At 41.7% G+C, this 18,528-nt stretch overlaps 10 protein-coding genes and 1 non-coding gene across 11 annotated transcripts; 6 read left to right on the forward strand and 5 right to left on the reverse strand.

Moving 5' to 3' along the window:
- The first annotated feature begins 853 nt into the window (after nt 1–853).
- WALSEDRAFT_t35 lies at nt 854–945 on the forward strand. The gene has a single exon. It is a non-coding gene; the product is annotated as a tRNA-Ile (tRNA).
- A 142-nt stretch (nt 946–1,087) lies between these two features.
- On the reverse strand, nt 1,088–2,117 carry WALSEDRAFT_44888 (hypothetical protein). The gene is made up of 2 exons (XM_006957618.1): nt 1,324–2,117; nt 1,088–1,270 (listed from the first exon to the last, which is right to left on the reverse strand). Exons 1-2 carry the CDS (start codon nt 2,099–2,101, stop codon nt 1,170–1,172), a joined length of 879 nt encoding a protein of 292 aa, XP_006957680.1. The 5' UTR covers nt 2,102–2,117; the 3' UTR covers nt 1,088–1,169.
- A 91-nt stretch (nt 2,118–2,208) lies between these two features.
- On the reverse strand, nt 2,209–7,108 carry WALSEDRAFT_60072 (hypothetical protein). Its single transcript, XM_006957619.1, has 3 exons — nt 4,069–7,108; nt 3,896–4,013; nt 2,209–3,840 (listed from the first exon to the last, which is right to left on the reverse strand). The coding sequence occupies exons 1-3, from the start codon at nt 4,394–4,396 to the stop codon at nt 2,484–2,486; spliced, it is 1,803 nt and encodes a 600-aa protein (XP_006957681.1). The 5' UTR covers nt 4,397–7,108; the 3' UTR covers nt 2,209–2,483.
- WALSEDRAFT_60073 (camp-dependent protein kinase regulatory subunit) lies at nt 4,205–7,108 on the forward strand. The gene has a single exon (XM_006957620.1). It carries the CDS (start codon nt 5,903–5,905, stop codon nt 6,989–6,991), a length of 1,089 nt encoding a protein of 362 aa, XP_006957682.1. The 5' UTR covers nt 4,205–5,902; the 3' UTR covers nt 6,992–7,108.
- Nucleotides 4,474–5,976, forward strand: WALSEDRAFT_32133 (hypothetical protein). Its single transcript, XM_006957621.1, has one exon. It carries the CDS (start codon nt 4,801–4,803, stop codon nt 5,212–5,214), a length of 414 nt encoding a protein of 137 aa, XP_006957683.1. The 5' UTR covers nt 4,474–4,800; the 3' UTR covers nt 5,215–5,976.
- Nucleotides 5,220–5,864, reverse strand: WALSEDRAFT_17094 (SNO glutamine amidotransferase; the record flags this gene model as incomplete). The annotated part of the gene is made up of 1 exon (XM_006957413.1): nt 5,220–5,864. One exon carries the CDS (start codon nt 5,862–5,864, stop codon nt 5,220–5,222), a length of 645 nt encoding a protein of 214 aa, XP_006957475.1.
- Nucleotides 7,063–8,422, forward strand: WALSEDRAFT_68397 (hypothetical protein; the record flags this gene model as incomplete). The annotated part of the gene is made up of 2 exons (XM_006957622.1): nt 7,063–7,176; nt 7,226–8,422. Exons 1-2 carry the CDS (start codon nt 7,108–7,110, stop codon nt 8,420–8,422), a joined length of 1,266 nt encoding a protein of 421 aa, XP_006957684.1. The 5' UTR covers nt 7,063–7,107.
- Nucleotides 8,423–8,501: 79 nt separating this feature from the next.
- Nucleotides 8,502–9,816, forward strand: WALSEDRAFT_68398 (hypothetical protein). Its single transcript, XM_006957623.1, has 2 exons — nt 8,502–8,784; nt 8,832–9,816. Exons 1-2 carry the CDS (start codon nt 8,511–8,513, stop codon nt 9,797–9,799), a joined length of 1,242 nt encoding a protein of 413 aa, XP_006957685.1. The 5' UTR covers nt 8,502–8,510; the 3' UTR covers nt 9,800–9,816.
- On the reverse strand, nt 9,803–11,294 carry WALSEDRAFT_60075 (Clavaminate synthase-like protein). Its single transcript, XM_006957624.1, has 5 exons — nt 10,964–11,294; nt 10,889–10,917; nt 10,729–10,845; nt 10,609–10,684; nt 9,803–10,562 (listed from the first exon to the last, which is right to left on the reverse strand). The coding sequence occupies exons 1-5, from the start codon at nt 11,013–11,015 to the stop codon at nt 9,829–9,831; spliced, it is 1,008 nt and encodes a 335-aa protein (XP_006957686.1). The 5' UTR covers nt 11,016–11,294; the 3' UTR covers nt 9,803–9,828.
- A 549-nt stretch (nt 11,295–11,843) lies between these two features.
- On the reverse strand, nt 11,844–13,088 carry WALSEDRAFT_60076 (hydrolase-domain-containing protein). The gene is made up of 3 exons (XM_006957625.1): nt 13,016–13,088; nt 12,854–12,970; nt 11,844–12,809 (listed from the first exon to the last, which is right to left on the reverse strand). The coding sequence occupies exons 1-3, from the start codon at nt 13,046–13,048 to the stop codon at nt 11,922–11,924; spliced, it is 1,038 nt and encodes a 345-aa protein (XP_006957687.1). The 5' UTR covers nt 13,049–13,088; the 3' UTR covers nt 11,844–11,921.
- A 503-nt stretch (nt 13,089–13,591) lies between these two features.
- On the forward strand, nt 13,592–18,507 carry WALSEDRAFT_32137 (hypothetical protein). The gene is made up of 5 exons (XM_006957626.1): nt 13,592–13,760; nt 13,806–14,335; nt 14,379–16,568; nt 16,617–17,784; nt 17,834–18,507. The coding sequence occupies exons 2-5, from the start codon at nt 14,027–14,029 to the stop codon at nt 18,466–18,468; spliced, it is 4,302 nt and encodes a 1,433-aa protein (XP_006957688.1). The 5' UTR covers nt 13,592–13,760; nt 13,806–14,026; the 3' UTR covers nt 18,469–18,507.
- The last annotated feature ends 21 nt before the right edge of the window (nt 18,508–18,528 follow it).

The raw sequence follows: 18,528 nt of genomic DNA on the forward strand, positions 1-18,528 counted from the left end.
GCAATGTATGAATAAGCATAATAGAAATATAGGTGTACCTATTACTAAGGGCTATTAAATCTTAATTATTTGGAATTAACAATAATGAAATTTGTGACATCATCGACTGCCAGCAATAACGAAGCACATTCCGGAAAGGATAACAAAAAAAATAATTAGCCTATCACGCTACTGTCAATTCACGCTAATAATTATTTAGTTTGGTATGTGATTTTTTATTTTCAATCTAATTTCCTAAAATCACAAGATTCACATGAAGTGCTTCAGAATTCACGTGAAAGGCGCGCGCTATAAATTCTCGCCCTCAACTTCTTTTCACCTCATACTTACCTTGGCAAGGCTTCTGGTCTCACGTATACTGGGAGTCGTGCTGACCGTCTGGGCTTTGCACGGCGACAGTGGCCTACTCAGAAGGGATGCATTGTATAGACTTCGGTTTATATATTGCCTGAATATTTTGCACGCCTTCTATTCTACTCTGTAGGATAGATGGCACTGATTTGGATAGATTTTCTATTCTCATTCGTGCTGTCCATCCTATTAGATTTACTTTTCCAAGTCAAGCAGGCATATTCATGCCTATATGAATAAGGACGTATGAGTTTTTAGGGGAGCTAGAGGTAACGCATATGGCACAACTGATGTCCGAGGAGGACTCCACGAGAAGTGTAATCATTATGTGACATTTCCGTACGATCTCATGCTTTTGTAGAAGCAAATAGTGCTACTAGCTTGCCGTAAGCCAAATATGTATTTGAGAAATTAACCGGATTAATTTTCCCAAAGAAACAAAAAAAAATGAACTCTAGCTAGTCAACGCGTTATATAGTCTCAAATGGATCCAAATCTCAACGGTCGCTTAACTCAGTTGGTTAGAGTGTGGAGCTAATAATGCGATATATCGCGGATACTCCAAAGTCGCAGGTTCGAGCCCTGCAGTGACCATTTACTTTTGACTTTTTGGGCAGATTATGAATTTGCCACAAATAATGGTTGCAATTTTTTTTTGTTTGTATATTTTGCTTTTCACAATATTTTTATTTCCACAATGACAGTTAGCCATTAGTGAAACGTTTCATTTATGTGAAATTTCATTAATCCCCCTATTTGTTTATTGGTAATGTATCATCGTAAAGTACAGATAGATGGTATAAAAATCGCGATAGCGGCTAATCCAAATTTTCGCTATCAAAACATTGACAGTCAGGGCTACCTGATAAGACTTCTCCACCACAATGAGTTGTATCTGTAGCAAATGTCGGTTGATTGCCTGACATGTAATCATTAGTTTGACTACACTTCATTAAAACAGGTAGAACTCACAATTGAAAATAATAGGCCATGATCGTTCAAGTGAGTGACCAAGGTATGGGTTTATTGGGTCGCGAGGTGGTGTCCAATCATCCGGACTCTCATCATAAATGGGATGATCAGATGGTGCAGTCATTAGATGCAGCATTTCGACATAATTTTTGTAATGGTTATGACGTATACGATGCCTTGAGACCACAAATTGTCCCGACCAGGTAGACAATTGATGCTCATTTTCTGGACATGGTTCACCATGAAATAATGACCAAATTGATTTCATTTGAGGGTATGATCCTGGCCAAGATTCACCGCATTGTGACAATACGTAAAGTCCTAAACTGAGAAAACCGGTTGAGGAATCTATATATCGTAACCTTCCATGCGTCATTTCATGCCATTGTGAATGCGCTTGTAAGAATAGCGTCTTATCGGCGAGATCTTCCCAATTGTGCACTATGTGATGAAGGTATGTACCTCCTTCCCTGCCAACGTTATCGAGATATTTTACATTATCGAATGACCATCTTAATAATCTTGCCTCGCTCTCCTTATATTCTTTCTTCACGTAAACTGTTTTCTTTATTCTGAATTTCCAGAAGAGATTGTAATGTATGTAAGCGGAATAACCGTGGAATAACGTAAGTGGAACATGATGATATGTGTAGACGACCTCTAGCGTTGGTAGTGTCCTTCGAAAAGCAGTCCATCGCCAGAAAATGAAGAGAGAGAGAATGAAATAAACAACTAGCAGAATTCTAAACCAATTGCTCTTTAGTTTACTCCTTCTCATCCGCTCAGGCTCTTCTATCCCCATTTCAAGCATGATTGTCTGTTTTAAAAGAATCTGATATGACGAATGGAAATCAGTGAGATTTCTCCGAGCAAGGAATAATTAAAGGAAAATCAATGAATAATTTTAAGGCTACAATTATAATTACGTAATTGAGATTAATTCTGGTTGGCAGAATAGAGTATTATGACGAAAATTACATTTCAAAACTGAGTAGAGATTATAATCGATCTATTTTACATAGAAAGATTGTTGAGGATCCAAGAGGGAAAAGTATTAAGTAATTGAACGGAAAATTGTTTGTCATATGATGGCGAAAAAGTAATCTATATTGAAATCAATGCAAGTTTCATAATATGGTTGAGGAAAAACCACCCAACCATTAGACACGTTGTGATGATTGGTGAATATCACCATTCTCACTGCCATCATCGTTAGCGTCAAAGAGTAACCCCTTGTGGTTTTCTCTTCTGACTGACCAGCTCTTTATGAACATAGTGAGAGCCGTTAAGAACATACAAAGTGCAGTTAGACTGATAACTAAGTTGAGTAAGAACATGAGATGAGCGAAGCCGCGTCTGTATGCGGCGAAAGTGAATTGTTCAATTGAGAACATGAAAGCAATACCACCAGCGGTGAGGAAGAATGAAGCAAGTAATTCGCTTATTGGCTTAGTTGGTGCTTCTGAAGTAATTGGTGATATATAAGTGAGCGCGTAAGTGGTACATCTGCAAAGAGCGAACAACGCAAGTAAGTTACCAAATAACGCATGTTGGCTGACCGCAAACGCATATTCTTGGTGATGAGACGCCATAGCAAAGCCAGTGATACCGATAGCAAGAGCAGGGAATGGGTTTGAGTTTGGTTGATTTGATCTGTATCCACCGAAGAATTTCTTAACTTGTGGTAACTCCATGAATAATCCGCAACCGCCAACGAAGAAGAACATGACAGCTATTGAAGCGTGTTGAACTTGTTTCATTGACCATGGATCACCGGCTTTAGCGCCGAATCTTTCCATGAAGGTGTTTGTGCAACCGTAAGTGAAAATGACGGCGCTCTCAACAAGCTCTGCACTAACTGCATTTTGTTTCCATGTACCATAGCTCCTTCTAGGAATGAGGTTCCATGACCAACCAATATCTGAGTACGCGCCACAAAAACGGGCGAACGTGAGTAAGCCGTATCCGAAGAAAATGCCACCTTTAATCAAATGTGCTAAACAACCGTTAAGGTATGTAGCATGGCAAATACCGCTGTAGCTGACGACACCTGTGGTGAAGCCAGCGAAACCCAAGACAAAAGTTGTGCGGTCAAGAGTGACCTTCAAGTAGTGAGCCGAAGACCAGAGGTACTCTTTCCAGGTTAGTTTACGCTTGGTGTAGACAGACTTTCCAAGGTGAACAGGTTGTTCGTCATGGAGGGTCATTTCTGATCTACGTGAGCCAGAGGAGGAAGGTGACTCCGCTTCCTCTCGGTCATCATCGTGCATATTTGCCGTCTCATAGAGTGGTACAGCGTCGTGATCATTATCAGGGATCCATTCGTCCTCCCTTTCTTCATAGTCGTCATTGCGGGCTTCTAAGACATAAGCTTTGAAGGAAGAAGGTGTCTTTTGAGAAGTTGACTTGTACCAATGGAACGTTCTCTGGAGGAATTTAAAGCTATCATAACCGGATAAGGCGGCAATTAAAAACAAAGTAAACCATCCTAATTTACCGTGCGCGCTGTGATTATATCTGATACGTGCGTCAATTAGTAAAGCGCCCGAGTAATAAAAAGACAAAGGCTTACAAATCAGGAGTAAGTTTTTTGTAAATTGTAGAGAAGGCAGTTGAAACTGAAATGCTAACCAAGAATGTGAAATTAATTATGCCGTATAAACTATTGTGTGACGCTTTCAACGCCAAGCCTGAGGGACCGGGATTGTAAATACCGCCATAATGAGTATATAAAAGAGTACTCACCGATAGGTAATAGAAGACCAAATGATATTGACATCCCGATAGCGTGTAGGATCATCCATCCAGGTTTTGAGTTTGAGTCACTTTCGTAATCGAAGTCATAAAAGCTCATAGGATCAGGACCGTGGGCTTTCAAAATAGCTGTTTCATTAAGAGTCTCATCCATACCTGGCATACTAGACATTGTATGTTGCATATTAGACATATTTGAGTGCTCAGGGGATGAAGAGCTTGTATTAGTAGTGGCTGATATATTGGTACTATGTTGATGCTCATGCTGAGCATTTATAGCTATTAAAATAGCTGCAAAACTCAAGAACCTCAATTTCATTCTTGATTGGATAAGTTGAAGATCACTCTCGCCTTCTCGCGCGCGTGCGGCGCTTTTATTAGATGACGATGATGCCCTTAGGCGATAGAGAATTAGCAGATATTTTAACTAGAGATAGTCTAGCTGGCAATAGCAGTAGCACTAATAATGCACAGCCTCGTCCGATCAATCAGCGTTTCCTGCTCAATACCCTGAGAAACGTAGATGAGCATAATAGGGGCAATAGAACGGTTCCAAAAGCTAGTACATCATCTATACCTCTAGCAGAACCTTTAGATAAAGATTATCGTACTTCTGATAGCAAATCGTTCGCGGATTTCACCAAAAAGAAAAGGAAGAGGGACGACAGCACTCATAAATCTAGAAAAGGGAAATCTAAACAACCAAACCCATTCGAATCAAAGATGGATAAGTATTTCGAGGCTGATTACGATCCTGCCACAGATATAAACCTCCCTGATAACGCAACCGACCAGGATTTCGATAGTTGGAATGTAATGCTTGATAACGTCAGAGAGCGCAACAAACTTAAACAGCAAAGAGAAGCTGAACTTTGGGAAGAGGAAAAGAGAAAGGAGCGTGAGCGTGAGAATATAAAACTAGGTAGAGAGAAGGCGAAGATTGCGAAACTGCTCGGTCCAGACGCAGAAAAGGAATATCAGAAGCGTAAAAAGGAGGCAAAAAGAGCACGAAAGGAAGAGACAAAAGAGATGATTAAAAGTCAAGTAATCAGTTCAATTGACAACGAAAGTACGTTAATGTCTATGCAATATAACAAGAGAGGTACAACAAGGGAGTGGGACGTAGGTAAAAAGTGATATCCTCATAACTTGAATACAATTTCCTTCAAAAAGTACTCGTGTAATCTCTTGTCTTGTGTTAATTCTGGGTGGAAACTTGTACACATTTTGTTGAATTGACGTAAAGCCACAACATTTCCTTTTGGTGCAAGTTTGTCGTCTATTGGGTTATCTATTAAACTAGCTAATTCTATAATTCCTTTGTCTTGATCATATGAGTGTAAAATAGGCGCTCTGATGAAGATTGCATTAAAACTTTCATCCGTAGACAGACAGTTGAACTGTAAATCTGCTTGAAAAGATTCAATCTGGCTACCGTATTGGTTTCTGTTTACTGTGATATCCATGCCACCGAATAGCTCTTGACCACCTCTCATTGTCTTCGTTGCTTCCTTTGAGAGTAAAATCATACCGGCACATGTACCCCAAACGGCTTTATTTGGGTTATTACAGAATGCTCTAAGGGGCTCTAAAAGACCACTTCTTTGTGCCACAAGTGAAATTGTAGTTGATTCACCACCAGGAATGATTAATGCATGACACTTTTCTAAATCTTCCGGAGTTTTGACTTGCAGAACGGTGGCGTCTGTTAACTGCTTGAGTCTGTGTATATGTTCTATAAAAGCGCCTTGTAAACTCAGAACGCCGATAGATTTCCCGGCTGTCATCTCTCTCTTGTATACGTCCAAGATAGTCTGCGTTCAAGATGGGTGAGTCATTAGGGAAAATAAAAAATCCACCATATATTAATAGTTATTTATTAGCAGATAGTTCTAATTTATTCCAAAACGCTCAACCTTTTGGAGTTGCACCAGGAGATGAAAGCCACCATGAGGAGGAGGGCGACGGTTTAGGAGATCTCCATCATTTGCAAGCGGCTGTTAACATCAATAGGAGAACGTCTGTATCAGCTGAATCTATAAAGCCTAACAAAGTCACAACAAAAACTATCATCCCCAAGTCAGATCAACAGAAAGCTTTCTTACAGGAATCACTTAAGAAGAATTTCCTTTTCAAGAACTTACAAACTGAGCAATACGATGACGTTTTAAACGCAATGAATAAGATAAAAGTTACTAAAGGGAAGTGGGTAATCGAAGAGGGTGATGACGGAGATTATTTCTATGTCGTCGACTCAGGTGAATTCTCCGCTTACATTAGAGTACCTGCAACTTCAAATGATTTCGATAATGACGTCACTCCACCAGCTTCTTGCCCGAAAGAGTTTAAATTAAAAAATGTTTTAGATTACACCAAGGGGGGTTCTTTCGGTGAGCTAGCTTTGATGTATAATGCTCCAAGAGCTGCATCTATCCTAGCCAAATCCGACAGCGAGTTATGGTCGGTCGATAGGCTAACATTCAGATCAATCTTACTTAATCACACATACAATAAACGTAATTTATATGACAATTTCTTATCAGAGGTTGATTTATTGAAATCGTTACATCCTTCTGAACGTTCAAAGATCGCAGATGCATTAGAATCACGTAGTTATTCACCAAATGAGGTTGTTATCAGTCAAGGTGATACAGGCGATGCTTTCTACTTTGTCGAACAAGGTGAAGCTGATATCATCAAAAATGGTGAAAAAGTAGGATCATACAAGAAAGGTGATTACTTTGGTGAGTTAGCTTTATTGAATTCAGCACCAAGAGCAGCAACTGTTAAAGCATCTGAGAACCAATCAACTGCCGAAAACCAGTTAAAAGTCGTTGCATTAGATGCACCTGCATTCACGAGATTATTAGGACCTGTTAGGGATATCATGGCAAGACATGCAGAAACTTACTAAAGCATCCCTCATCTAACGATACAAAGACCCACATTAATGTGATAATCTAACGACTTGTTGTTTTATTTTATTTTTGTTAATATTATCTCGAAATTCTCCCTTTCGTCATCTCGTCCATGTCTTCTCATTTGATAGCTGGCCAGAATGAGGGCTTTTATACGACCGAAATATTGCCTATGTTTAGAGTGCGTGAGAAAAGGAGTTGTTGATATATAATATTTAACCTTCTTCTAGCTAGGATTTAGATACTACGCTTGTGAATCCTATCAGCACAAACCATCAGCGTTTAAGACAATCCCTTTCAGACAAAACCAAGTCCAGTTTTCTATGCAAGACAGATCCCCACATGTTGAATTAAGTTTAGATCATCGGACAATTATCTCAAACTCTGGCTACAGATCAGCTAGAACTTCAGAACCTATACGATCAGGTACATACTACTATGAAGTTAAGATAGACAAAGGAGGTGGTGTTGATGAAGCCCACGTACGCGTTGGTGTGAGTAGGCGTGAAGCTGAATCTGGTGCACCTGTCGGATACGATGGATACAGTTACGGATGGAGAGATATCAATGGTCATAAAGTACACCTCAGTCGTTCGCAGAAATACTCTGATGGCTTCACCACTGGAGATGTCGTTGGTGTTTTAGTTCATTTGCCTATCAATCAACCAAGAAAGGTGTCGATAAATAAAACAAGAATACCTATTAAATACAAGGAACTACTCTGGTTTGAGTTATCAGAGTACCCGCATACAAAGGAGATGGATTTGCTTATGGATTATGGACACGAGGATGAGATACCGATTGATAAAGGCAGATTGGGTAAGAAGTCAGCGAAAGGGATAAAAATACCCAGGATACCTGGCTCGTTTATTGAATTCTTCAAAAATGGTGAACCAGTAGCAAGTGAACCAGCTTATACTGATCTATTAGACTATCTCCCGAAGAAGAAACAACCAGAGGGAGCCAAGGCATCCAAGAAGCAAGATCTAAAGAAAGATTTAGACTACGACGATGGTACTTGCGGTTATTATCCCATGGTGAGCTTGTATAAAGGTGGACAAGCCACACTTAACCCAGGTCCTGAATTTGCATATCCACCAAATACTAAACACGCATATAAGCCACTTTCTGATAGGTTTGGCGAATTTTGGGAGGAAATGCGGTTGTTAGATGATGAAGCCTGTGCCGAACTGCCAGATGTGGCTGACGTACTCATCCCACAATCGATAGCTGAATTAAGTGGAACTGATCAGCAATTCTACGGCACAGGTTCCGTCGATGGGGCGACGCCAACAGCCCCAAAGCCGGATGTCTCTAGTCAGCCGCCTGAAGTCCCCATGCAGGACGTCCAGATGCAGGAAAAGCAAGAAGAACTACCAGATCACTCTCATCAATTTATACCAAATGTAGATATACTTAATGAATAATTATATTTTATTTTTATTTTCAGCGTCAATTGACTTTCTACTATGGAACGAGACGCGTCGCGACTTCGCGTGATTTCGCACAACAACGATGAACATCAGCAGAAGCTACAATAAAGAGAATTGGCTGCCTACGCCAGAACCAAGTAGTGATAATGACAAATATGCCGCTGGATTGCAGAAACCGGCATTGCCTGCACTCCCTCCGCGGCCTGCACTTCCTAAAGTGGCACACATGAATCATGCAATTGCAACAAATCCAACCATTTTTGCTACGCCACCGCCTTCTTCACCTTTGAGGTCGCAATCACCGGCAGAATTGGCCTCATCGCCGCCAGCGAAAACATTCGCAACACTCGCTAGAGGTAGGTAACACAGAGAAACACGAGTATGTCCTAACCAAACCCGACAGAGGAATCAAATGAGAGTGTTGAAAGTGCACACACCACCGATTTATTCGCATCACCTACGCGTACTTTAGTTTTAGGCAGAGGAAGAAAGAATTGGACAAACGCACAGAAAAGATTAGAAATACCCCTTAGTCCAAAAATCGATAGAATTCGTCATTACGTATTTCCAAGCTCTTTTTCCCATATCTCTCGGACGCATTTATCGATCTATCCGAATGTCAAACAAAATTCTTTCAATATTCGCATTCTTGGACAGAATGGAATAAAGTTAAATGGCAGACATTTTAGCAAAGGTACGCGACTACGGGTAAGCAAGAATAAAGATGATGGATTGGCGATTAGTTGTTTGATGCCTCACAAATTGGCCAAGAAACCGCGGTATAAACTTGTCATGAAGAGTCGCGCGAAGCAAGTCAACCTTACGATTGGTGATACAAAGCTGGCGCTTCATTGGAGTGATCTTGTTCATCACAAATCCATTTTGAGCGATTGCGAAAGTGATGAAAGTGAGACAGAGATGCCAACCACGCCATCAAAGAGAAAGAGAAGGAGTACACCAAGCGACATCACCGAGGAAGTTTCACAGGAACACCTCGGACTTATTGCCCAAACGTTAGCTCTCAACGTTCCAACATCACTCACGCCAATTAAAGAAATTGCTTCATGTCTGCTCAATTGCAACCCTTCCCTTGAGAAAGAAGCAAGCCTCGAAGAGTGGGAAGATATCGTACAGCGTACACTCCTTAATGCTCCTGGACAGATGTTTGGCTGTGTCGAACGATCGGGCAGAGACGCTGCCAACAGACCATTACCAAATTTGTATTATTACCAACCTTCAAATGATCCAGATAGGATACGTGCACAGTCACTTGCACCACTCACACGTGTACCTCGTCAAGCATCCAGAGCTGGTCAGGCTAAGCAAGTATTCTGGAAACCTGTATCTATTCGCCCAAAAAAGAAGTGGTAATTTAAGTTCTGTAAAATTCATGCATACATCTAAATGTGTTTATAAGACAATGCTGGATCCTGACAATCGAGGTTTATCGTTATATTTGAAGTCGTAAGCTCCGTAATCGGTGGTAAATGATCATTGGCGTCAAACTTATAAGCGACATCGACACCTTCTTCTTGCTTTTTATTACGGTAGTGTCTTCTTAGAACCTCTTTTGTGAATGTTCCAAATGTTTCTTCAGGTCCACCAATTTGTTCCCATACATCCGGTTGCATGAAAACTGCAAAAGTTTCTCTACTAACTTCACCTAATGCGCCATCGAGACGTACTTGTCCAGCACCACCACCTCTGACACAATGTGGTGTCGCATGTAATTTACCTCCAGTTAACAACTCTAATGCTTCACCAGTTTGGAAAGCAAGTGCGTTCTCCGGTATAGACACTTTAACGACGTTGTTAGCCCTGTTACGTATGTAAAGACCCGCGCGTTCATGTGGATTTGGAATAGCCTTGTAGTTGGCGCCCTGCTCGAACATGTACATCGCACTAACAAGTCCGGTAATAAGTGAGTGGTCGAGATGCCATCCACACCAGCTATCCTGATCCTCATCATTTTCATCGCCGTCTCCAGATGGAGGTGGTGGATAGTAATGCAATAAACGGGCTTTGTGAGCTGATGATCGTGCTAGCATACCTTCCAAAATGTCGGTTTTGTTTGTTTGGATTTGCAGCTGAGGTGATACGAAAGACTCGCAGGCTCTTGTTAATAACAAGCCAACTTAAAAGATCTGTTAGAGGAAAATCCATCGTTTAGAAGTACCTACCTTCAATTACAAATGTGCCCAGTCTTTTGAATGCTTCTTGAAAACCTCGTACTTCTTCATCGTCCTCTTCGTCTGGCTAAGATACTATTAGCATGACAAAACTAATGCAAAATTGCTCACCCATATGTTACCCTTATAGTACTCTGGGTGCTTCCTTCTTATCTCAGGATCAACATTTGGGCGATCGAGTAGTGGATTACCGTAGTAACTACCTTTGAGAGTGTCTGGCATACCATTCTGTGGCTATTAAATACCATTCAGATAGTAAATATGTGCTTACCATGTATTCTTTAGCTCTCGACCAACCAACTTTTAAGAACATGAGGTATGCTCGGATATAGCAAATTATACTCACAGCTATACGAGCTCTCTTCGTCGGCATATTTCTCCTTTCTATCCTCACTCATTCTCGCAAACTTGTTTGAAAACTCAAGTAACTCTGTACGTAATGCTGCAAATTGTGGAGGTAGATCTGTGATAATGATTATACCAAGACATGATGGATCAGGCCCAAAAGCTGCTTTTATACAGGCTAGCAAGCTCACTGTCGTAATTGGAGAAAGTAGTGCGTTGAATGGTATAGAGACAGGTTCACCTAGTATAGGCTCGCTCTCACGCTTTGGTGGATGCGAAAGTGCAGGTTGCAAGTTCGTCTGTGAATATCTGCGTTTAATATTGTCGGTTGGAATTTTGGTGGTATTTGATAAGGATGTTAGCAGATCCCTAACGGTCGGATAAAACAAAATTAAGGGCTGATCAAAAGTACTTATATTAAAAACGAGATATTCATATGGGATTTCTAGGATTGCTTTTTGAAAGTCCTACAAGAGATCTAGTATTTACACTGATTTGATTTGTTCGTCGTCTACTTTCTAAACTTTGGGTGCTTGAGTCAGTGACACATAATGACAGATATCCTGCAATTCCATACGCTTGACGTAACTTATTTATAAACGTACAAAGTCCCTCCTTCTAACATTACGACGGACTACATGTTTAGACACTGAGACCTAAGTGTACGAAGTTGTGAGAGGTTAGCGAGATTGTCTTGTCTTTTATTATACATTCCCATTACCTTCTGGAGAAAAGTGTATTATGATGTGCTGTCTCATGACGTTTAACTATCAAAGTCATGCATGTTGAACTTTACATTATATGTTCCTTTATTGTAGACGTAGGAAATACTTCCCACAATGATACCCCTTTCACAAATCACCTAAGTCACACTTCTTTCGCTTGTCTCACTTCGTAGGTAACAAATTATTCATTAAAAAACATCTAGCTATCTAGCTATTTCTACATTACAAAGCTATCTATTTGTCTTCATCCTTAAGTCCAACATCTGTACGAGCGTCTGATTTTGAATCTGTGACAATACGTGCTGGATCGATGGTGATCTTGATCCTTCCATCCGCGAGTTGCTCAGCTCTAACAGCCTCAAGATTGCGTACGAGGTGCTGAGCACCTGCGTTCTCTATTTGTTCCTTCTCGTGAGAAGTACAGACGGCGAGGGTAGTTGCTCCAGATGCTACACCGGCCTTAATACCAGATGGTGAATCCTCAACGACAAGGCACTTGTTACAGTCATACCCAAGGCATTTGGCTGCAAGAAGGAATGGATCTGGGTGAGGTTTGCCGTTCTCCAAACGAGGATCTTCTGCGGTGATAGTAACGTCTGGGGCTACGATACCAGCTCTTTCCATGGCACCATATGCATAGACACGTGCGCCAGATGTGGCAACCGCATAACGGCCTTTTGGAAGACTGTCGATGAGGCTTTTGACACCTGGGAGAATTTTCACACCCATGTCTGGTCCGAGGTCCTCATCCTCCTCATCCTCAACAGCTTCCTCGTTTTCGACCGCACTGTTATCCTGGAGGGACAACGGCTGGAGTTTTTGGGCAAGTGTTCCTGAGCTAGGGCGCCTGTCCTGTTGTGATGTCGAATCTTGGCGTGATTTATCAATAGGCGTGAAAGAGCCAAAAAGCTGGGCCTGAGATGGACGTCTGGATGATGAAGAAGATGAAGCACGTCTGGATGAGGACTGAGATGATGAGCGGCTATCACGGCGCTTCTTGTATTGATCTGCGTGATCGAGAATAGTTTGCTCGAATTTCGCTACTTCGCCATCAAGGTGCTCGTCCTTAATGTCTGGTTTCCAATCTTTGAGGTTGTCGGATGCTCTGCGACCGTGAGTTGCCTAAAGAAATCTCAGACGCTACCAAAGATCCGGATGGAACGTACCTCGATGACGGATTTACGGGGTTGTCCTATCTCGTCTGCGACGGCGCCCCAGGCAGCTTCGACAGCTGCTATAGAGTTGACGAGTGTACCGTCCATATCAAAAAGGACGGCATCTACCTGTCTTTCTGTTAGATAAGCGTTGTATTTAGCCATTATACTGACAATGATCTCTGCTGGTGCTGTACTTGAAGGCATTTGTCTTAGCTTGTTCGTGTTGTCTTGTGAACTTGGTTGTAAGAAAAAGAGAGTTGCTAGAAATATCCATGTGGAGTGAATGACGATTTTGAAAGGTATTCCACTGGCGCCGATGACTTGCACAGCTGTACTTCCTCATGATGAGTATTCACCTGGTAATCAATTCGTCCGCATAGTTTTCGCTCTTACTGTATACATAGCTGCACCCGGCAACGATGATATCAGATCTCAGAGATTTACATGAAGGAATGAAAATAAATAACATTTAATTGTGTATTCATCCTTTGTTATACAAATATCCGACTCATCCTCTGTCATCTGATTAATTTCCCGTCGATCGTCGTCATCAGCCTGAGTTAGTGCAGAGGTGCATACATTAGAGATGCATCAAGTGGGGGTTAATAATAAATAGATAATAATATCATCCCAGCTAGATCTCTCAATTTTATACCAAAGCCACCGTCAAACTCACCTCTCACTAACACTCTCATCTCATCTCTCTAAAAGAAAATGAGTTCAAGAGGATCAGACGAAGAAGGAGAAGCTATACCAATGCACGGTGATAAAGATAGCTCTGAGGAAGAAGACGACAACTCAGAAGCCGAGAGAGAAGTCAGAGAAGGCTTTATTGAAGATGAGCAGGTTGATGATTCTGAAGGCGTGAGAGATGGCAGCGAGAAGAAAAAGAAGAAGAAAAAGAAGTTAAAAAAGCGTATGTTTCTCGTTCTTATCTCTTCATTTATTTAGAAATCTATAGTTCGCAGAGCATCAGATCTGAACGATGAGGAGGTCGACGAGGATGATCTGGATTTGATAGCTGAAAATACTGGTAGATCTAGACGTAAAGATGTCTCTCAATTACGTAGATTACACCGCAGGAAAGCTGATGATACTGATGAGGAGGATCTCGATGCTGAGCCTGCTGAGGACACTAGCGTTAGAGATAAGCGCAACAAAGGTGTCAGCGAATTGATTAATATGTTCAATGAAGACGCAAACAGAGCGATGGAGGATGATGATGACGACGACCTTGGTAATTTTATTGAAGAAGACGAAGAAGATCCTAGAAATGCTTACGCAGGCGGCGATGATCGTAGGAAGAAGAAAAAGAAGCAGAAAGCGCGTAAAAATCAGCGTGGTATTCTCTCTGAGCAAGCTGGCGTTGACCAGGAAACTATGGATGAAATCTACGAGGTATTCGGTGATGGTACTGAGTATGGCTGGGCGATGGAAGTGGACGAGGAGGAAGAGTTTGAAGAGCATAGAGGAGACACGAAAATGGCTGATGTGGGTTATAGCTCGTATTATAGTACTTACTAACCCAACAAAGGTGTTTGAACCTTCAGAAATCAAAGCCCGTTTGATGACTGATGAAGATGAAATTATTCGCTACACAGATTTGCCGGAACGTATGCAACTCCTCACCCCTGGTATCGCAATATCGAATGTTATTAGAGACCACTATGCTACGGATACTGAATATGCCCACCGCCTTCCAGACAAAGACAAAAGTGCAGCATGGATAGCACCAAGACTATCAGAAGCCTCGAAAAATATGTTCTTAGATCCATTGGCACCACATTACAATCTAAAAGACGAATTTATCAGGGCGGTCACTGTTGCTGTTGATAGTATCCAAAATGGTATGGAAGTACCTTTCATACACATTCACAGACGTGACTTGGTCTCTCACTTTGATCCAGCCAAAACGTCTGTCCCGTTAGCACCAGAAGAACTTCGTCATGAATACCCTGCTGGTACCAGTGCAGTATGGCGCAATAGACATCAAATGAGTCTTCTGTCACGATCAGATTTGTGGAAGATCTACGAATTATATCGCAAATACGTTTCATTACATATACGATTATCTGGAATCACTGAGTTAGCTGAGAAGGCGCACATCGTTGATAATTACTTCACAGGGACCCTTGTTCCATTAGCTCAAGACGAAATGGAGGTTACAAATGATCTTCACGAATGGTTACTAGGAATGTACCCACACGAAATTAAAATTTTGCAAGATGAGCAGAGATCGATGTCTGAACGTCAATTCAAGAGACCAACGAAGGCATCTGCCTATGAACGTGCAAAGAAGATGCCATCATCTGAGTTGATTAAAAAGGTTGTACCAACAGTCGCAGAAGTTGCTCAGAATTTACGCTCAGAAGTTGGTAAATTGTTCACACCTCCAACCCCATCTTTAGGGCCATTTGATTTAGCAGAAACATTTACTGTTGGTTCAATAAACTCCCAAATGATGCTCTCAATGGCTAAGCTCATATTTATAACTGAATTGGGTCGTGATCCACTTATCAAAAAGCATGTCCGTGATAGACTCACTAGTGAAGGTATCGTATCTGTCTTACCAACCGACAAGGGTTTGAACAAGGTTGATGATCAACATCCATATAACAGGTTCCTCTATCTGAAGAACAAGCCAATTGATAAACTTTCAGAAGATTCAACCCAATTCCTTTCCATTTTGGCAGCAGAAAAAGAAGATCTTATTACTGTGTCTATCGGTTTCCATCCAGATGTTCAAGAGGAAATTATTGATAGAATATTCGAAGCTACCAAAGGTGAAGATACCGGCGAAGTATCTGAAGCCTGGAACACATTTATCAGAGATGCAATCTTTGAGGCTTTCGAACAATCTCTCCTCATTAGCGCTCGCAAATATGCTCGTGAATGGCTACGTGAAAAGCAAGAGGATTATCTTGCACAGCGTCTGACCGATAGAGTATCTCAACGTATTGATGTCGCTCCATTCACAGCCCCTGGGTGGGAAAAAGGTGAGACTCCTTCCGTATTGTCAGTATCAGCTGGTCAAGGTGACCCACGCAAGGATGCGATCTTGCTTGTATACCTCGATGAGGATGGTCGCTTGAGAGAGCAACAGAAGATCGATAACTTGGTCGATGAGACAACTATGGAAATATTCAGTGACATTCTCAAAAGACGTGAACCACAAGTTGTAGTCGTTGGTGGTATGGGTACCCAAACTCACGGTTTATACCAACGTGTACTTGAACTCGTTAAGACACAAACAGGTGAACAAATAGATCCTAACAGCCAAGTTGATGAATGGGGTGAACCAATGGTAACGGATGAAGGACAACAACCAACAATCAATCCTGAATCCGGTACACCCGTAATTTTCGTAAACGATGATATTGCACGTATTTACCAACATTCAAAACGTGCTGAACTTGAATTCGGTGAATTACCTTTGACTGGTAAATACTGTGTCGGTTTAGCTAGATATGCTCAAAGTCCATTGAACGAATTCGCAGCGTTAGGTGAAGATGTCACCGCTATTGCTATCGATCCTGATCAGAGATTATTGACTAATGTCAAATTCCTCCAAGCAATGGAGAAGGCGTTCATTAACACTGTCAATCACATTGGTGTCGATATCAACATTGCTGTACGCGATACTCACTACCAACATCTTTTGCAATTCGTCGCTGGTTTGGGTCCACGTAAAGCACAAGCGTTGGTAAGAAGAATCGCTGCTAGGGTGAGTTGATGATTTATGATTCAGAGAAGCCCTCTAACGAATTTTTAGGGAGGTTACATCACTAATCGCTCCGAACTTGCTCATCCAGATCTCATGTATCTCAAGGAATTCACAAACGCAGTCGCATTCATCAAGATTACTCAAGAATTTGATTCTAAAGTTGGTGATGAACTTCCAGATGTACTCGATCAAACTAGAATACACCCAGAAGATTACGAGTTGGCGAGGAAAATGGCATCGGATGCATTAGAACTCGATGAAGAGGATCTTGAAGGTCAACATGAATCAGCTGTCGTTAAGCAACTCATTGATGATAAGCAAAATGAATCAAAGCTTGATGAATTGAATTTAGACGATTACGCACTCAATCTGTTGCAGTTTAGAGGCGATTACAAGAGATCAACTTTGAATTTGATTAGAGATGAGTTGTTGAACCCATTCGGTGAGGATAGAGACGACTTCAAGACACCTGAAAATAAGGATATCTTTACTGCACTCACTGGTGAAACTGATCAGACACTCTCACCTGGTACAGTTGTACCTGCAGTCGTCAAAGCAACTAAACCACAATTTGCATACTTCAGATTAGATTCAGGCGTTGATGCTTTCGTCAGCTCGGTATATGCCACTGATGAAGGTGATCCTGATCGTCGTATGGATAGCATATTCCCTAAGGCTACGACTGTTCAAGGTATGGTTCTCAATATAGATTATGATACTTTCCAAGTGGAATTATCTACACGTCCTCAAGATCTCGCGATGGCACCTGAATATAGAAAGATTGTCGCGGAAGATGAATACTATGATACAATTAAAGCAATGGAAGATCGTGAAAGTGCTCAAAGACGAAAGCAAAGTAAAGCAAATAGAGCGCCTAGAGTTGTTGATCATCCAAATTTCCATAACTTCTCAGCCGAACAAGCTGAACAACTCCTTGAAGGTGTTCCACGTGGTGAAGTAGTTATACGACCAAGCTCGAAGGGTTCTGACCACTTGGTCGTTACTTGGAAAGTTGATGAGGACTTATATCAACATATCGATGTCCTTGAAATTGACAAAGCTAACGAATGGTCATTGGGTAGATTACTCAGAATCGGTAACGCAACATACACTGATTTAGATGAAATGTTGGTCATGCACGTACAACCGATGGTTCGTAAAGTCGAAGAACTAATTAATCATGAGAAGTATCATGGACCTACTGAAGATGACATGGGTATGTATTTAAATCATGACGAAGTGGCTTACTAATGAGTTTGTTACAGCTAAATACCTTCATGACTTCGTTAAGGCCAATATCGATCGTAGCAATTACGCGTTCTGTCTTGATAGAAAAGATCCTGGAAGCTTTGTGTTGGGTTTCATGGCCTCAGCCAAATCAGCACTCAATAGATGGAGTGTACAGGTGACACCTGGAATGTATGTTCTCAATGGTGCACAATTACCAACAGTCGCGGATCTTTGCCGTGCCTTCAAATTGCAATATGCGGACATACTGAAGAATCCTCGTAGTAGGTTAGCGAATGGAGGAAAGACGCCTTTCGCCGGAGGTCGTACACCTGCAACTGGCGCGCGCACACCTGCAAGAGGAACCTGGAGTGCAACACCCGCCCAAGGTAAAGCATCTGCATGGGGCGGTGGAAACAGGACACCAGCAGCTGGGTGGGGAGGTGGTCGAACTCCTCACCATGGAGGTCGCACTCCAGCCATAAATCACGGTGGTCGCACGCCCGCACAAGCCGTTCAAGCTGCAAATGCAAATTGGAACAATAACAGCTCATGGGAAGCTCCAGGTAGTGAGGGGTGGAACAATAGCGCGCCTACTCAAGGTGACAGTTGGAACACATCCGGAGATGCCTCAACAGCAAGTTGGGATAACTCCAGAGGATGGAACAGCTAAAGATACTTTTTTGTTTTTGTAATGTAAATTATATATTTCTTCTTGATGTGAATTTCTTTC

This window comes from Wallemia mellicola (genome assembly GCF_000263375.1).
Source record: "Wallemia mellicola CBS 633.66 unplaced genomic scaffold WALSEscaffold_6, whole genome shotgun sequence".
Classification (NCBI taxonomy): Eukaryota; Fungi; Basidiomycota; class Wallemiomycetes; order Wallemiales; family Wallemiaceae; genus Wallemia; species Wallemia mellicola.

What these genes read in the sequence shown, in the direction of transcription:
- WALSEDRAFT_44888 (XM_006957618.1), bottom strand. Translation starts at nt 2,101, where the DNA reads ATGAGAAGGAGTAAACTAAAGAGCAATTGGTTTAGAATTCTGCTAGTT. An exon ending in ATGGCCTATTATTTTCAATT is followed by an intron (nt 1,271 to 1,323) that starts GTGAGTTCTACC and finishes ATTACATGTCAG; the next exon opens with GCAATCAACCGACATTTGCT.
- WALSEDRAFT_60072 (XM_006957619.1), bottom strand. Translation starts at nt 4,396, where the DNA reads ATGAAATTGAGGTTCTTGAGTTTTGCAGCTATTTTAATAGCTATAAAT. An exon ending in TGGTCTTCTATTACCTATCG is followed by an intron (nt 4,014 to 4,068) that starts GTGAGTACTCTT and finishes CCGGTCCCTCAG; the next exon opens with GCTTGGCGTTGAAAGCGTCA. An exon ending in AAAAAACTTACTCCTGATTT is followed by an intron (nt 3,841 to 3,895) that starts GTAAGCCTTTGT and finishes CGCACGTATCAG; the next exon opens with ATATAATCACAGCGCGCACG.
- WALSEDRAFT_32133 (XM_006957621.1), top strand. Translation starts at nt 4,801, where the DNA reads ATGGATAAGTATTTCGAGGCTGATTACGATCCTGCCACAGATATAAAC.
- WALSEDRAFT_60073 (XM_006957620.1), top strand. Translation starts at nt 5,903, where the DNA reads ATGGGTGAGTCATTAGGGAAAATAAAAAATCCACCATATATTAATAGT.
- WALSEDRAFT_68398 (XM_006957623.1), top strand. Translation starts at nt 8,511, where the DNA reads ATGAACATCAGCAGAAGCTACAATAAAGAGAATTGGCTGCCTACGCCA. An exon ending in ATTCGCAACACTCGCTAGAG is followed by an intron (nt 8,785 to 8,831) that starts GTAGGTAACACA and finishes CAAACCCGACAG; the next exon opens with AGGAATCAAATGAGAGTGTT.
- WALSEDRAFT_60075 (XM_006957624.1), bottom strand. Translation starts at nt 11,015, where the DNA reads ATGAGTGAGGATAGAAAGGAGAAATATGCCGACGAAGAGAGCTCGTAT. An exon ending in CGAGAGCTAAAGAATACATG is followed by an intron (nt 10,846 to 10,888) that starts GTAAGCACATAT and finishes TAATAGCCACAG; the next exon opens with AATGGTATGCCAGACACTCT. An exon ending in GGGCACATTTGTAATTGAAG is followed by an intron (nt 10,563 to 10,608) that starts GTAGGTACTTCT and finishes AGATCTTTTAAG; the next exon opens with TTGGCTTGTTATTAACAAGA.
- WALSEDRAFT_60076 (XM_006957625.1), bottom strand. Translation starts at nt 13,048, where the DNA reads ATGCCTTCAAGTACAGCACCAGCAGAGATCATT. An exon ending in CAGCACCAGCAGAGATCATT is followed by an intron (nt 12,971 to 13,015) that starts GTCAGTATAATG and finishes ACAGAAAGACAG; the next exon opens with GTAGATGCCGTCCTTTTTGA. An exon ending in CCCGTAAATCCGTCATCGAG is followed by an intron (nt 12,810 to 12,853) that starts GTACGTTCCATC and finishes AGATTTCTTTAG; the next exon opens with GCAACTCACGGTCGCAGAGC.
- WALSEDRAFT_32137 (XM_006957626.1), top strand. Translation starts at nt 14,027, where the DNA reads ATGTTCAATGAAGACGCAAACAGAGCGATGGAGGATGATGATGACGAC. An exon ending in TAAGAAGAATCGCTGCTAGG is followed by an intron (nt 16,569 to 16,616) that starts GTGAGTTGATGA and finishes ACGAATTTTTAG; the next exon opens with GGAGGTTACATCACTAATCG. An exon ending in ACCTACTGAAGATGACATGG is followed by an intron (nt 17,785 to 17,833) that starts GTATGTATTTAA and finishes AGTTTGTTACAG; the next exon opens with CTAAATACCTTCATGACTTC.